The sequence below is a fragment of the Spermophilus citellus genome, assembly GCF_964194105.1.
Source record: "Spermophilus citellus genome assembly, chromosome: 7".
Classification (NCBI taxonomy): domain Eukaryota; kingdom Metazoa; phylum Chordata; class Mammalia; order Rodentia; family Sciuridae; genus Spermophilus; species Spermophilus citellus.
Genome location: NC_138188.1, coordinates 45,592,516 through 45,609,398, shown reverse-complemented (window position 1 = coordinate 45,609,398; position 16,883 = coordinate 45,592,516). Strand labels below are relative to the sequence as shown.

Genomic DNA, 16,883 nt, shown 5'->3' with positions numbered 1-16,883 from the left:
AACTCTCCACCCTGAGCAGCACACAGGGACCTCCTGTGACAAATGTAAAAGGTACTTTTCTTACACTGTGACTTTTCTATGATAGATAACCTTTCAGATGCAGATCACAGGTTGAGAAACTTACTTGGTTTGAAATTCCCTAGACAGGGGCTGGATATTTGTATTGCTAGCCAAGTACCCCAACCTAACACAATAGTGTGCTTGGTGACTATTTCACATATTCACAAAATGACACAAAATTTCATGAACTTTCTTTGGACATACAGAAAAGCTGCAGGAGTAGGACAAAGAATTCCCAAACGCCCTTTATCCAGATCCCCAAATGTGAATGCTCTACACAGCTTTATTTCCCAATTTCACCAATCATCCTAACCATGTTCTTTACAGAACAAGGAACGCCACTCATGCCCCGCACTGTTGCCACTTCCCTGAGGCCCCCCTGACACCTCTCTTACAGCAGCTTCTCAGACCCTGTCTTTCACAATCTTGATGCTTTGGAAGGCCAGAGGGCAGTCAGTGCACCCACCACCCTTCATCTCAGTCTGTCTGGTGCCTCCTGGTGCTTGTGCTGTTGTATTTTTGGTGACCCTGTTACAGAAACTTGCTGTTTTTTCCTCAATGCCCCATATTAGGAGGCATGGGATATTGAGTTGTCACATTATGGGTGAGGTTACCTTTGAAATGACTGGTTAGGGTGGTATCCACCCGGTTTCAGCACAGTCAAGTTACTATTTGTCCCTTTATAATTAATAAGGATCCTGTAGGGAGCAATGTTTCTTTAATTTAATCATTCCTAGAATAAGAGATTTCTAAACATATGAAAAGTAGAAAATATAAACAAATTAAGAATGATTAAGCAAAGTATTACTTTAAACTTAGAATACATTTAAAGTACCATCTACTAATTTTTTAATCATATAAAATACACTATTTTAAATAATGTCTTAAAATTTCTTTTTCTATAGAAACCAAGTCTGGCTGAAAGAAATAATTTGGTGATAAGTGGAAAAATTTTTTAAAAAAGATTCATAACAATGTATGTGAACATGTTAAATACAACATTACTTTGGAATGGCTATAAACATTAATAAAAGACTGAAAACATAAAATTCTGTGCATCTATGGGGGAAACTGTGTTGCCTGCTACAGATAAAAAAGATCAACAGGGCTGGGGATGTGGCTCAAGCGGTAGCGCGCTCGCCTGGCATGCGTGCGACCCGGGTTCGATCCTCAGCACCACATACCAACAAAGATGCTGTGTCCGCCGAGAACTAAAAAATAAATATTGAAAATTCCCTCTCTCTCTCTCTCTCCTCTCTCACTCTCTCTTTAAAAAAAAAAAAAAAAAAAAAAAAAAAAAAAAAAAAAAAGATCAACAGGCCATTAAGATGTTTAAAAAAAAAAATCTATGACCAGAGAGCTGTCCTGGTGGTCCTCAAAGGATCACATGAAGCATCCCTGACATGTTCCCAATCATCACCTTCCCATCAATGCTGACATCGTTTCTAATGAGCCAGTGGGCATGCAGGTACAAGCTGCAGAGGAAGAAGGAAAAATAAAACAAAAATAAAAAGATGCCAATTGGAGTTTTGTTGAACCCTTGAAAAGATGGTCAAGGGATATTACCTGGAATTGGGAAAGGTGAAGTTGAGAAACAATGCCTATGTCAAATCCAGGTAAAAACAAACTTAATAAAATATTGAAACCTTGCCACCAGGAGAAAAGCTTCAGAACGTGGTTGTGCCAGGCAGTGGGCAAGCAGAACTTCTGTACTGTCTCAACTGGATTCAGTGAACACTCTCAATGAGCTGAACTTGGACTCAAAACTCCTTCACAAGAGGTTAAAAAAGAAGACAGACATGACTATCATGATACAATGCTTTATTGTCACAAATGCTCCAGCTGCAAGAGCAACAGGAGTATACATCAACAGGAAACAGATACAAGGCTTGGGCTGGAAAGCATGCATTCAACAAACGATGCCAACATCCAGACAGGAAGTGAGGTTTGTGAATATTTACTTCATCTGATGCAGAAAGAAACAGCACAGGATTTAAAAGTAACAAGAAGATAAAGTTGGAAATCTTTTACAGTGGCAAAACATTTACATCTTCCTCAAGAGAAAATTATTATTATTTTTTGAAAGTAACACAATAGAAAAATCTGGAAAATTCCAGAAGATAAAATTTCTGGTGCTCTAAAGTAACATTCAAATAAACTTGTAAAACATTTCCTCTAGTGTTCCTGGGATAGAAAAAGATTGTCATGTCTCCAAGAACAAGAAATTGGTGGTGTTTTCTGGAATAAAAATCAGTATCCACTTTTAAATATGTGGCTTCCTTGAAGAATTCTTATGTCTTGAAGCTCTTTTACATTCTGGGCAATTAAAGGGATTCAGGTTATAAATTTAGAAATTAGTGGTTACCCACTACATGAAGCACCCTGAAAGAATCTGAGATATGTAAAAAATACAAAAAAAAATACCTTTGCTTGTATCTGTACCTGGCAATGAATTTTTAAAATGCTGCTTCATGTGCTACTTTCAAAAGACACTTCAAGTCAGTGATTTTTTGCGACTGCAGTAAAGAAGATAGGGCAAGAAGAATGCAGCAGTGCCATCTTCTGGGAGGACATTCAAGAAATCCCTGAGCTCCAGTTCCACAGCAACGATGGAAAGCACTTCTGTTATGGGAAAGAAAACCTGTTAGAATGGAAAGCCCATCTTTAATCTAAGTCTCTTAATCACTCATTCGATTAATCAGAAGCTGGTTCAGGAGACAAAATGTTACAACTACAAAGAGAACAGTCTCCTAAGTCCACAGACGACTTTGTGGTTTTAACAACTTCTAACATCCTTTCTAGACTCCTCTGAAGTTGATTTTATATCAGCCCCATGGGATCTGGAGTTCCTCTTTCATTGCTGGATTACTAGGTTGTTTTTCAATAGGTTCCTATTGTTTTCTAAAGAGAAATGTGAATATCTGAAAATGGCCTGCTGTTAGCACTGTCCTGAAGGAAATATACATCGGATGTTTGCCAGGCAAGAAAACACCATTTCCAGTTGGATACCACTGCCCTAAATCAGTTCCTCTCCATTATGATATTGTGACATTATTAATAAGTACAAATGTGCCTTTTTCATAAACTGCAAAGGAAGGTGCTCCAGTGAACATTTTAAACACAAAGGGCTTCTCATCAAGTGTATTTGTAAAGGTAAATGTGTGCTTTTGTGATTGTATTACTAGTTAAAAGATACGCACTTCCCTCTTCTAGAGAGAAGGGTGATGCTTAGGAGCAGTGTTCCCCATAAATGCCTCCTGGTCTCTGGCCCTGTGCGCACTTCAGGCCATTCCCAAGTGTCCTCGTGTGCCCACTGCTTGCTCTACATAAGAGCTGCTTAGAAGCATCTGCCCAACATTCAGCAATCTTAACCATGGTCACACAGAGGAGCCTCCTGCTGTTTTTGCTGAAAACTCACAAGTGCGGTGGAGCCATGTGGAAGATCCCTAGCTCTGGAATCAGACAGTCTAGGGAAGGAATCCAGATGTCAACCCACCTACTTGGTGAGTGACTTAAAGGGAGTTACTTAATCCTTTTAGTCCTGGTTTCCTCATCTGTAACGTGTTTTTAGTTTGTGGTTCCTGGGGCAGTGCTACTGGTATTCAGCAGGCAGGGGCAAGGATGCTGCTGTTTAACATCTTCACGTGCACTGGGGACATCACACAAACAGACAATTTCCCAACCCTCAAAATGCCAAGGCTGGGAAAAGCTGCAGTAGAGAGAAAAATCGGAGCTCCAACACACCCTAGGAGTCCCTGTCCCTACTTGTCAACCTCACTCTCTTGCAGTTTTGCCCAACATTTCACTCTAGAGTGACTCTGGAACTTCTCATCAGTCCCGGGATATTAAAAAACTGGCTTGCCCTGGGTCACTCGCTAAGTGGCACACCTAGAACTCAATTCTAATTTTTCAGACTCAAATCCGGGCCCTTAGTGTGCTTAGCTGCCAACAGGAACACCTCTAAGGAATGGAATGGAAGGTCTTCAGGTACCTCCCCTTCCAATCAATAAATAGCTACATGATATTTCCTGTGGGAGAAGCACATTGCTGCTGAGCAGAGTGCACACCATGAAATGCACACAGAACGCTGTGCCGGCTCTGAGGCACTGCAATCCAATGATGGAAATCACACACAAGAGCACACACTGGAGGAACGATTATGGGTAAGTTAGGGAAGAAAGCACATGGATGTGAGCCATAAAGAGGCTTGACTAGATAACACTGTTGCAGAGGTGTGAAAATGGGGGACATCTGCAGGAAGGTGGGAAAGTGACCCACCCACGTGAAAACTATCTTAATTAATAGTGATTAATTATGTGATTAATTTTGATGCAAGTGGGGCAAAGCAATCAGACACCTGCCACTTCCATCTTCTGAAAATCAAAGCAGTCAGGGAAGAAGACAAAGAGTTGGTGGGAGGTAGCCTCCTCCTTCCCCTATCACAAACGTGCAACGTTTACTAAGTGGGATCTTCAGAAAAACAACATCTGATGGCCACTGGCTCTGCCTAATGTTTTAAAAATCTATTGCCTCAGCTAGAAAATATAATTCCAACACTGTCGATTTCTAATATTTCATGTGCATTACAATCAACATAGACATGACTTTTGTAGTCAGGCCAACAAATAACTAGTAACATTAACACACAACAACATAGAAAATGAAAATGATATGTCCGTTAAGATCGATAAATGACTATGTATGAATGATGAAAATTCAAATTGACAACCTATGCTGTAAAAAACTGTATGATTTAGACATTCAACTTTTAAACACTGGAAGAACTCATCCTTCTTCAATACTTAAAATTGTGTTTGTTAATTAAACACTCAGATCATTAATAAAAGATGTAATTGTCTTCATGAAGTTGTGAATTTCTATAATTGTAATAATTTGTTGAGCATTTGAAAAGATTAACTTAAAATACCAGCTCTGTGAGTAGAAGAGATAAATGAATATCAAATGTGATCCGGGCACACAGATGCTAAAAATGTCTTCAAATGATTCTGCAAGACTTCTTCATCCAGCTTGAAAAATTCCCATGAGAAACCTAGATAAAGTATGACTCCAGCAAATTTAAAATTGAAACTAAAGTCTACGATCAAGTCAAAAAAGTACTTTTACCTTTCAGTGATGTCAGGTAAAGTTGATACTTCTCTCCACCACATTTTATTCTCTGACAAAGCTCAGGCAGCAGTTTTTTCCACCACAGAGTCTATCTTAGAAAAAAATGAATCAATTTTAGTTTGATGCATTTTACACTTAGCTTTCCAATGAGAAAAGACTGTGCAGGAAGGCACGGGGCACCATTACATCATTTGGTTAAGGAACTCAATTTTATGATAAAAGGAGTTATTATCCACAGCCTGTCTTCTGTTTAAACCAAAAAAAAAAAAAAAGAGCTTCAAAACTTGATATGCACCCATGCACGTGGCTGTTTTCAAGAAGAAGCCTAGACATGTCCTGTTACCATGTCTTAGGTGACAAGGAAGAAGAAAAAGTATACTAGAGTCTAAAACTCTTCTAATTTCCAAACTTAAGACTTTATCACTCAGAAAATATTTTCCCATCATGCATTATGTTTCCCAAATCTTCAAGCAATCACCTATTTAATCTCCAAACAAGAGGTTTCCAAAGATGCCAATGCATCATCATCATCATCATCCTGCATTTTAATAGCATCTAACAGTATCTAACCCACGCCCTTAAAAACCCAGGTTCACTGGATTCATGCGGCCCTATGAAGTCACAAATGTCCCTGTAATGCAGACACATGGCAACAAGATTATCAACGCACGCTCTCACGATTAAGCCTGAGAAGAGAATCCAAAAGCTTATACCCGGTTCTCTTCTTTCAGTTCGTGATTAGCATATGGAATGACCGCCTGTGGGCATCTCTCCAGCAGCGTGTCCAAGCACTGCTCATACTCTCTCAGGCGAGTACGACACAGAACGTGGACACTGAGGCCAGCAACAGTGTCTTCCGAGAGTGGCTCCAAGAAGGGAATGATGGAAGCTATGTCAAATGAAGGACCACAGATAAGAGACTAGGAACAGAAAAGCAAAATGTTATGGAGCAAGGCATCCAGACACTAAAACACGACCTACAATTTTTATCAGCTAAGGAATCAGATGATATCTCATTTCCAGTGGAAATACTGTCAGGGCCAGAATTCTCAGAATTCTCTTAAAGAAGAAAATAAAAGCAACAAACCTCACTTATCATAAAAAGAAGAAGGAGGACGCCATTTAAGAACACATGAATACAGTCCTTATTTAATAAATCTTAGTGGGCTGAAGTGTTAAATATTTTGTATCTGTACCTCCAGTTTAAAAAAATAAAGATTTGTTTAACAGAAAATTATCACTTTTAAAGTAAAATAATTTCATTTATTTGAATGGACAGCAAATTAAGACTGATAGGAATTTTCTAGGACTCTGTCCTAAAGAAATAATTAACAGACAGTTGCTTGCAAAGCATATTCTCAAAACCAAAAAAATCACAAGAAATCCAAAAATTCAACAAGGAGGGATGTTAAGTCAATAATGGTACAGTCATGTTGTCAAACTTTAGATAGTCATCAAAATGACGTTTCCAAAGGCTAGTTAAGGAGAAAGTGCTCATGATAAAATGATGAGTAAGAAAACCTCATTTTGAGATTATGCTCAGAGCATGCCCAGCTCTGTACTACCCACACAGGTATATGCAGCATGGAAGTATCTCTGCATGGCCCTGCATCAAAACGCACATCAGCTAATTGGATGGGAAGGCAAAGCTTACTTTCTGTTCTCTTTTCATACTTCCCTGCATTTTCCAAATTTTCTATAATGAGGATACACTAAAATAATAAATTTTAATATAAATCTAAATAAAATTTAGTATAAAATTTAATATAAAAAAGCTAAAGCACTTATTTAGAACTTGGTCATTTAAATCGACACCATTTGCAAAAAAAATAAAAAATAAAATAAATAAATTGACACCATTTGCCACAAGCTGAATGTCAGGAAGCATGTATTTCAGTATTGAGAACTCTACTAGGATATTATTATTCAGCAACTTTAGCAGTATTTTACTTTTTAAATGTGTAAGTATTTTTATTGTACCACCAAGATAATCTTCATTTCCCCATCTTCTGTAAGAGAAATAGTCATGTCTTGATTTCTCCTCCCTGTATCTTTTTTTGCTACAGCATCTTCTCAGAGTTATGAGAGAATATGGAATGTGAACTATCTGTTCACAGTTAGCATGATTATTTTATTCCAAATATCTACCAAAGAATGGCCAGGAAAATAAGGTTGGTATCTTTTCTTCTGCAAGTTTAATAAATAATTCATTTGAATAATTTCCTAACAATAAAATGGCAAAGATGAAATAAGGTAATAATCACCCACTCATAGGATCTCCCTATATGGAAGAAAATGGGCATATTTCTATACTGGGTCCTTGATTACCTGGCATTTAATACAATTACAAATATGTCATTACTGTGTATGTTGTGGGAGGTCAAGGCCCGGTGCTGCCCACCACATTTACAGTCTATGCTCATGTGACGAACAAAAGTTGAGGCTAAGAAGTCTCTTTGTCACAAGAGACAAAATCTTTAAGGACTATAAATAACTCCATCTCTAAGGAAAACACAGCTCTATTTGGAGACTGAATATAAGCGATATGGTCTCTTGAGCTTCCTTCCCCAACCTCTATGCCCAATTTGACATTTGGTTGTAGCATCAATAACCATGCTTACACCAGTTTCCAGAGCTTAAATCAGGGATTGCAAACTCAAAAGCAGAAAGGGGTCGACCAGAGAATGAAAATGCATAAAGAGATCTTGCTACAAGGAAAGTAGACACAAGACTCTCAGCTCGGAGACGGAAAACATGGAGATAAATCAGGCAGACAGAACACGAGAAGCAATGCCCAGGGACTGGCCACTAGCAGGCTCCAACTCTCAGGCCTCAAGGGTAAGAAGAGTCCTGGATTGCCGGTTCTGCTGAATTTGAAACTTAGAATTACTAATATGAAATCTTAATTTTTCTCTGAGGGCAAGCTACATTGGACAGACAAAGAAAACAACTGTGGGAATTATAATCAGTCCCTGGGCCACTGAACTGTGTTAAATAAATCATAAATAATGCAGCCCAGCCTGATCCACCATGTGAAATGCACACTTCATTTCTCAATTCCAGTGGAAATACTGTCAGGGCCAGAATTCTCATGGGAGGATCTACGGTGTCTAACCATGGTGCTAGTTTTTGAAGATGTGTTTAGAAGCCAGGTAAACTGGTTACCTTGAGTTGTTTCTTATGAACTAGTGTGAGCAGTCTAAATTGTGTCAGTCATGCTAAAACTGGATTACATCCATAAAAACACCACTACATCATATCTGCCACACTTTCATTTAGAGTGTTTTCAAGTGCACCCTGGAGATGAGAATAGTGGTCACTTCAGCTGGCAGAGCTTGCAGTTCCAGGCAGAGGCAGGAGTGTTGCCAAAGCCCCTGAGTAGGCTCACTATATAGATCCATGGATTAAAGGGACACTTGACATCTTACCAAATTTAAAACCTACACTGTACTGCTGTGTGTGTATTCAAAAGGACAAGAGGCATTTTAACTTACTTGTAATTTTGAAAGGTCTTCTTTGTAATTTTTATCAGCCAAGGAATCAGATGATATCAAGACATCAACCCACGGGTAGATTAAGCCAAAGTGACTGCAGGCATTTATCTAAAAGATAAAAGAAATTTATCATAAACACCTAACGACAAAACAAAACCTTCCTTTGTCCGCTCACAAAAAGTTAAGTGATTGTTAACCCTCTGCCACATCACAGGTCAGGTACACACGAGCCTAGGAACAGGAAGTCTTTCCCAAGTGCTTTGCCTTCCCCAAAAGGAGTTTCAGCCTACTGCTTCCATGACAAATAAGCTTAATTTTATTTTTTTTTAAATAATTTTTAGTTGTAGATGAACACAATCTATTTTATTTATTTATTTTTATGTGGTGCTGAGGATCAAACCCAGTGCCTCCCACATGCTAGGCAAGTGCTCCACCACTGAGCTAAAACCCAGCCCCATATTTCCTTAATTTTGAACTTTAAAATATTCCAAGGAGGGGGGCTGGGGTTGTGGCTCAGAGGTACAGCGCTCACCTAGCACACGTGAGGCACTGGGTTCGATCCTCAGCACCACATAAAGTAAAATAAAGACACTGTATCCACCTATAAGTAAAAAATAAATGTTTAAAAAAATATTCCTGGGGCTAGGATTGTGGCTCAGTGTTAGAGCGCTCGCCTAGCACGGATGGAACCCGGGTTCGATCCTCAGCACCACAAAAAAATAAAGGCATTGTGTTGTGTCCATCTACACCTAAAAAATAAATATTTTAAAAAAATATTCCAAGGAGGTACTCTCTAGCAAAAATTTCAAAACAAAACAAAACAAAAAACTGCCTTAAGCTAATTATACTGAAAAAGATTTAAAGGAAACTTGGAAATAATTTTCATTAATACACTTTGAGAGGCAAAACATCATCCATCAGTTATCAAGACAATTCCCATGGAGGTCCCCTTATTCAAGAAGCTGGTGACTTTTTCTGTGACCCCACATTAGCCATGGCATCCATGAGAGGCAAAGGGGCTGGAAGGGAGGGAGCCAGGAGAGTAGAAGGGCTCTTCTGGTGGCCTGGAATGCTGCAGGCCTGGACTATGCCCCTGACAGGAGCATGCCCAGTGAGGCAGCCTCCTGCCCAGGCCTTCTGAAGCTCCTCTCCCACCAGGGAGAGCCACAGAGGTCCCTTCTCTGTTCCACTATTCACTGATGACCCCTGCTGAGGAGGAACAGGCCTGGTGGTTCTGGGAAAGGTCCTTCCCAAGTGCTTTGACTACCGAGATGTCACTGCCAGTACCTAACAAAGTAGCAGCAGGGACATTTGTTGGAGTGTAAAACTATTTAAAACCTGGGCAACGTCAGTCAAAGACAGTTTTAAGTGTACTTTTAACTCCAGCTTAATTAAATATCTAGTAACAGAACACTATTCTGAGTCATTAAAAATAAGGCGGCAGATTATTATAATGTGCAATATGAGCTTAATGTAAGGTACTATGCCCTTGTCTTACCAGATCCTCTGATGTTTGCAACGGGGTGGTGTCAGGAGGCTGCCTCTTAGACAATCTCCAGATGTACTGAGATGTGAGCTTGAAACAGAGTTCCTGAAGTACCACGTCTGGGAGACAGGCCACTAACTGAGCTTCCCAAAAGTCTACCAAGAGCTGAGGAATCGTATCTTCGTCCTGACCACAGAGCACCTTGAAAACAGTGAAACAAGGCCATGCCCTAGGTGAACACAATACTGACCAAGCCACCCCTGGGCTATCACACCTCACGTGAGCCACCTGATTAACACTTTACAATCAGCTTTCGCACACAAACAATGTTTAGACATTTTTAATAAGAAACAGGTTCTAGGTTGCAAGAATGGAGTTAACTTACATAAATTTACACTTTAATGTAAACTAATTAGATTTGCTTTTTCAATAAACCAACGAAAAACTCACTTCTCTTATTCTGCTTCCCCTTTTCCACTGATTTTTATCAAACCATCAGAAACATTACTTTTTAAAAATATTTTTTAGTTGTAGATGGACACAATACTTTGTTTATTTATATGTGGTGCTAAGGATCGAACCCAGTGCCTCACACGTGGGAGGCAAGGGCTCTGCCAATGAGCCACAGCCCCCACCCAGAAACATTACATTTTTAACGTGACAAACCTTAAAGAAAGAATCAGCCTCTTCAATTCCGATTTTGTTGTTCTTCTGCAAGCCCAGGACTGCAGCCACGAGCAAGCCAGGCTGCGTCTCTCTCAGGTGCGCTGCAAGCTGGGTTGGAACCATCTGTCCCTTCCTCTGTTGAATCAGCAGCCGAGGTTCCAGAATGAAGCCACACGCCAACTTCATCTTCAGATGAAAAAGGAATTTAAGAACGACGTGTGCCCTTCATTCAGGTCAGGCGTCCTCAGACACACCCTGGCACACTCAGGAGTCAGGGCTGGGTTGTTCATAACTGACTTTAATCACGGTTTTTTCTTAACTACAAAGACTAGTTTCTATCTCAGGAAGGACATCATTAACTGTCTCACAGAAGCTACTAATGTTTGAGATATTTAAGTTTTGTAGAGCTTTCCATTTAGATCTACTTAATTTGGGAAAAAAAACTAAAGTTTTTTCAAAATTATGGAAAGAAAATTTATTTTCTTAGAAGGCTTCTCTTCAAAGCAGATGCCCTAATGTTTTCACTTTATCACAAAAAAGCAGCTTTTTTCATGTTAGAGACCAGTCATACTGTGGGCATCTGAGCAGAGTCGGGCAACAAGAACAGAAGCCTCGCGCACAGGTTACCAGGCTATGGGCTCACGGCTCACTCTGCCACCATCCACGACGTGATCATGGACAAGGTGTTGAGGCCCTGTGTCCCAGCTGTCTCAGCCACTCACTGTTACAAGGGCATCGACTTCATGGCATTAAGAATTGAGTAAAATGACACACGCAAGGGGCCTGGGACATCGTTAAGAGCTCAAATAACACAACCTCTAATTTTCTTTCCATTACCATTTTTGACTCATGAGCCTAAATGATCTCTTTTCCAAGGCAGTGATTTTCTTCTTTCGACGTACCAACTGTATGTCCATCCTCCCTAACGTCACCCTTGATTTTCCCAAGGGGAGGCTATCTTTGATCTACTAATACCTAGGGCTTATTGTTACTCTCCTTTTTCTATCCTTAAATATACACCCTCTGCTCCATTTTTGGTGAGCACACTCTGTCTCTCACACCAGATCAGACTGCTGGTTCCAGGCAGAGCCCCCAGAGCCAAGCACAGTGCTCTGGATGTCCTCAATGCTGAGCTGAAAGGTCTCTGCACACCCACTGCTACCATATATCAGTTGAATTTTTTTCATTTGCTAGATCCAAAGTCCCACTTTCTCTTCTAATATTAGGTCTATTTTCCATTACAACTAAGAAAATATGAGCTAAAAAGAAGCCAAAGAGAGCAAAACACCTCAAGACTACCACCTTTAGCCTGCTATTAAGACTGCTATTAAGGCCAGGCAGGCTCCATACCTCCGAATAGCTTTTCATTTCATTTCTGTACATGTCGATATTTCCCATTTTCAGAGCCACTGCTGCTTTGGTCAGTGTCACTAGGATTGAGGCAAATCCATAAGTATCCAACTTGTTCAGGTAGCTCAAGGCAGTTAAAGGATTAATATTCTTCATGGAAGGGCTGCAGAGAACATGGGGCAGTTGCTTCGGCTCAGTCACGTGAAACATCTGAACCACTTTTGCTGCTAATTCCTTTGAGGAGCACAAAATAAAAGGCCATTCAGCGAATAGAAAGCAACAAAATCAGCAAATATACATGTGTGTATGCATGCGTGAATGTGTGTGCGTGTGTATAAGAACTTCAGAATTCCTAAGTGCTGGAAGACCTATGGGTACACCAAATAGAGACAAATATAGCAATTAAAAATAAAATTATAGTATTATGATTAAAGAAGAAATGATTCAGATACATGGGAGACCTGAGATGAAGTGATCTCTTTGCTGAAAGCTAAAGAAGAAAAAGCATTGAAATACGCACCAGAGATGTGACCAACATTTCTAATTTTAACAGGAGTTCAGAGGAAGAAAATAAATGTTTCACTAAATGACACTTAGAAGTCTACAATAAAAGACTACAGCATAATTAAAAATATACTCAGTGAAGTGATTTTTATGAGAAGATTTCATCTCCCTCAAAACATTTGGTATCACAATTTCCAACTATATTCAAAACACATAAGAGGCAAAACAAAACATAGCAACAACAACAAAAAAACCCTTAATAATGTTTTAAGGTCACAAATCTGAGTTTATAAGTGAAGCTTTGGACCCCTGGAGAATGGAGTGACCAGGAGGTGGGGAGGACAGTAGATGAGGATCAGGGCAGGGCCACGCTGTTACTCTACAAGACAAGCTGCCATCACCAGGCAGGTCCTCAAGCACCACATCTCCCTCTCTTTACACTGAGGAGATGTGAGAAATAGCCCAGAAGGTCTTTTCCAAGCACGAAGACAAAGGTACATCACTTTTTTTAAGAGAAGAAAAACAAAGAGGAAAATGTTTGGAACTTGCCTCCTAAATTACATGATACAGAATAAATTATTAAAATGAAAAGTGAAAAATATTTGCTATAACTAAATAAAAGACAATATTCACTTCACTTAGTTCTTCATCCAGGTTTTCATAAAGTGAATGATTAATATAAAAGATTAATCCCTTCTCGTATTTCTGTGGTTCACTGTCCACTGCCCAGTCCACACGTGCCAAGACTTCAGCCATGGTCAAGCCAGACATCTTATAGTAAGGCAAGGCCAGGTGGGAATGCTGGGTGTCCAGTCTGAGGGGAGGAAAGAAACACCACAGTTTGTGGGTTATAAGTCTGTATGTCCGACCATGCCAATAATAACACAGATCACGTTTCCAAAGACATTAATTGCAAATGACATCATGAACTGGAACAGACTCCTGAGTTTTACTTTACAAATCATTCTACCCAGTGTAGCTTCTTTTTGCATGCTTATAATCTGGAAAAAAAGTAATTCATTAGATGAATTTTAATATTCGTGATGTGTCTATCTCTAAAAACAATGGTCCTCACAGGTAGGCAAAGTCTTTTTTATCAGTTTCCAATCACTCACGGGGGTCACTCTTCATCGCAGGCTCCCCTTCTGACATCACAAAGCACTGACTACTAAGACTAAAACCACAGCCTGTCCTGCTGACACCTCTCCCTTAGCTCATAAACAGTAAGCAAGCAATGGGGTGTTCTCACCAGCCATGGCCCCCAAGGCCTGAAAACAACCTTCAAATGTCCCAAGTCATGTGGTGGAAGACTCATAGCTTAAGGCTTACTGCTTATCTAGCAAACTGTGATTCTTTCAAGACAGGAAATGGGTCACATTCATCTCTGTATCTAAGCCTGGTACCCAGCATGTGCTCAATAAATGCTTGTGAAGTAAGTGAAAAATGAACCACCTCCTCTCACATGTCCCCAGTTTATCAGGTAACTACCAGAGATGAAGCAGTTGGCAAGCACACCCAAAACACAAGACGGCTTCTGCAGCAAGGTTGCCAGAGACGTCACCAACCTGCTGTAACAGTCTCCAAGGTGCCCACAGCTTTCTTTAAATGCTTCCAAAAGTTCTGCTTTCTCTCCAGGTTCTAGCTGGCCGGCATCCATCAGGGCCGCCCTCACCAACAGATGAGCCTCGCTGAGGAGGTGGATGCAGCTCTGGGTTTTTATGGTCTTGTAGGTGTTGCTGTAGTCGACCTGAAGCCCAGATGACAAAGTCAATGCTGCTAAAGAAAGACACCCAAAAGGCCCAGTTCTGAAGAATATCTATTTTACAACTATATATTTTATTAACAATATTAATTTGGGGGCATATTAAATGCTTTTTTTTTAGAGAGAGAGAGAGAGAGAATTTTTTTTTAGTTTTTGGCAGACACAACATCTTTGTTTGTATGTGGTGCTAAGGATCAAACGCGGGCCGCACACATGCCAGGCGAGCGCGCTACCGCTTGAACCACATCCCCAGCCCAAATGCTTTTAAAAGTAAATAAATCAGTGGTTATGTATCTCTCAGTCAGCAGTTAGTTGATGTTTTCTTCCTCCACAATCCATGAGCCAGTTTAGTACACACATGATTGATTGTAAATACTGCCTTGTTAAATAGCTTTAAGCATGACGAGGTCCAAAGAATGCTGTAATAGTAATAATGCAGATAACTCAGCAACGATTTGCTCTCAATTTGATAAAACTAGTAAACATGTGAAATAGTTATCTTTTTTTTTTTTTTGTAAGTTCTATGATTTAACCCTGTCATATTAAGACAGTGTCCCTCCCTGAGTTCCGACTGATGAGTTTAAGTTCAGCTCACAGTGGGCTCGAAACCTTCACCAGCCCATCTGAGTCAATAAGCAATCAGCTGGTCCAGAGGGAGTCTGTGACCTTCAATTAAGAAGAGTAAACAGCAGGACAAAGCTGAAATGATCATCAGCATTAAACTGCTGTAGACACTATTCAATCCCCAGAATCACAGAAAACAAAGCAAAACGAAAGCAGTCCTAGGCTTACTGATATGCAGTGATATCAAAGAGGTATTCTTTAAGACAAAATGTAAAGCAACAAAGTAGGTAGTCTGCTTCCAGTCATGTACTTTACAAAACAACATACGTGCCGACACAGCTGCACAGGATATCTCTGGAAATAAACAGCAAACTGGGATATGACCACTTCATCCGGGGAGGGCGAACAGGAGACCACATGGGCCAACTGATATCATGTGTCCTTTGCTATTGTTCGAACACTTACATTTCCAACTGCCCACTTGATTCCAACTCCCACATCTGGATTTCTCATACCTTCAACTCACTAAAGGAAAAAAAAATCCAATACATGCTCCCTCCTAAGCCACCCCACCAAAATGCCAGGGACAAATCAGGCAACACATTGACCAGATTAACAAAATTAATGTCTCCAGTGAGGGGCAGATGGGCATCCTGCACCTAGAGTTGTGACACCCTAATAAAACACAACACCTATGCAATATTCTAAGAATGCATCACCTGAATCTAATCATGAAAGAAACTCTAATAAAACCCAAAATGCAGAACTCTCTCAAGAAAATAAAAAAAGGTAGAGGGGGAAAATTGTGTTTTTTCAAAAAAATGTTAATGTCATAAAATAAAAAGAAAGGCTATACAAATATTCTAATCCAAAGAGGCTAAAGTGACACGATGATTAAATACACCCCCTGACCCCAGACTGCATCCTGGGCTGAAGGGCATTGGAGGTGCTTTTACACAATACCTGGGTCAGTATCAAGATAAAGTTTACTGAAGCATCAGACTACACTATGGTTACACAAGAGAATATTCTGATTCTCAGGAAATATACCCTGATGTATTCAGGGACAAAAGGCTATAGAGTACTAAATATTCCTCCCAATGAATGGGAGCACAAGAGTACAAAGAGAAAGAGAAGAAAATGGGTGAAATGTTGGTGTGGGTGAATTTATGTGGGGAATGAACAGGTTTTCTCTACATTAGTCTTATTCTTGGAACATTCTCTAAGTTTGAAAATTATTTCAAAATAAAGAGTCATAAATGGCAGGAAGCTGGACATGATCTCACACACCTATAATCCCAGTTACCCAGGAAGCTGAGGCCGGGAGGATAACACATTTGAGGCCAGTCTGGGTAAAATAGGGAGAGCCTGTCTCAAAATAAAAGTCAAAAAAAACGCAGGAGTGGGGTGGGCTGGAGATGTAGCTCAGTGGTAGAGCACCTGCCTCACCTGACTGAGGCCCTGGGTTGTTCCTAGTACCACAAAAAAAAAAAAAAAAAAAAAAAAAATCACTAGGGATGAGCAAAAGCTGTTACTCTTAGAACAGGAATGAGGATGCTTGCTCCTGGCCCCTTCAAGGTCAATGGAGCTGCAGTGCAGGGGCTGAGTGCCCAGGATACTATGATGACATTCCAAAGAAAAAAGAGTGAAATAGGGATAAATGATCTTAGGTTCTTTTCACCTCCATTCATGGTTCTTTTTACTAGGGTTCAAAGTCAAAGCCAAAATCTATGGATGTTTAGATTGGCACATGATCCTCTTTGGAGAGTGGGATGAATAAAGGACTTTTGATTTCAATGAAGAGAATTTCTAGTTGCTTCTCACATGTCAAAACTGAAAACAACAAAGCCAAGAAAGATACACACTCCCC

General features: G+C 40.0%; 2 protein-coding genes across 7 annotated transcripts in view; one reads left to right on the top strand and one right to left on the bottom strand.

Annotated features, from left to right (window-relative positions):
- CP (ceruloplasmin) overlaps window positions 1-8,675 on the top strand; it is a 47,369-nt gene extending 38,694 nt beyond the window's left edge. Inside the window, exons 19-20 of one of the 2 annotated variants that reach the window (XM_081302435.1) lie at window positions 966-1,176; window positions 1,389-1,451. In XM_081302435.1, the coding sequence (XP_081158561.1) occupies window positions 966-982 (17 nt within the window). In that variant the 3' untranslated portion in view covers window positions 983-1,176; window positions 1,389-1,451. Of the gene's footprint in view, window positions 1-965; window positions 1,177-1,388; window positions 1,452-7,253 lie in introns of those variants that run through there. The other variant, XM_081302434.1, reaches the window with a different exon arrangement.
- HPS3 (HPS3 biogenesis of lysosomal organelles complex 2 subunit 1) overlaps window positions 1,851-16,883 on the bottom strand; it is a 35,310-nt gene continuing 20,277 nt past the window's right edge. The window contains exons 8-16 of one of the 5 annotated variants that reach the window (XM_081302437.1): window positions 14,253-14,434; window positions 13,321-13,501; window positions 12,184-12,417; window positions 10,834-11,019; window positions 10,180-10,368; window positions 8,682-8,789; window positions 5,901-6,107; window positions 5,185-5,275; window positions 1,851-2,682 (exon numbers count right to left, since the gene is read on the bottom strand). In XM_081302437.1, coding sequence (XP_081158563.1) covers window positions 2,555-2,682; window positions 5,185-5,275; window positions 5,901-6,107; window positions 8,682-8,789; window positions 10,180-10,368; window positions 10,834-11,019; window positions 12,184-12,417; window positions 13,321-13,501; window positions 14,253-14,434 — 1,506 coding nt within the window. In that variant the 3' untranslated portion in view covers window positions 1,851-2,554. Of the gene's footprint in view, window positions 2,683-5,184; window positions 5,280-5,900; window positions 6,108-8,681; window positions 8,790-10,179; window positions 10,369-10,833; window positions 11,020-12,183; window positions 12,418-13,320; window positions 13,502-14,252; window positions 14,435-16,883 lie in introns of those variants that run through there. The other 4 variants (XM_081302436.1, XR_014023103.1, XR_014023104.1 and 1 more) reach the window with 4 other exon arrangements.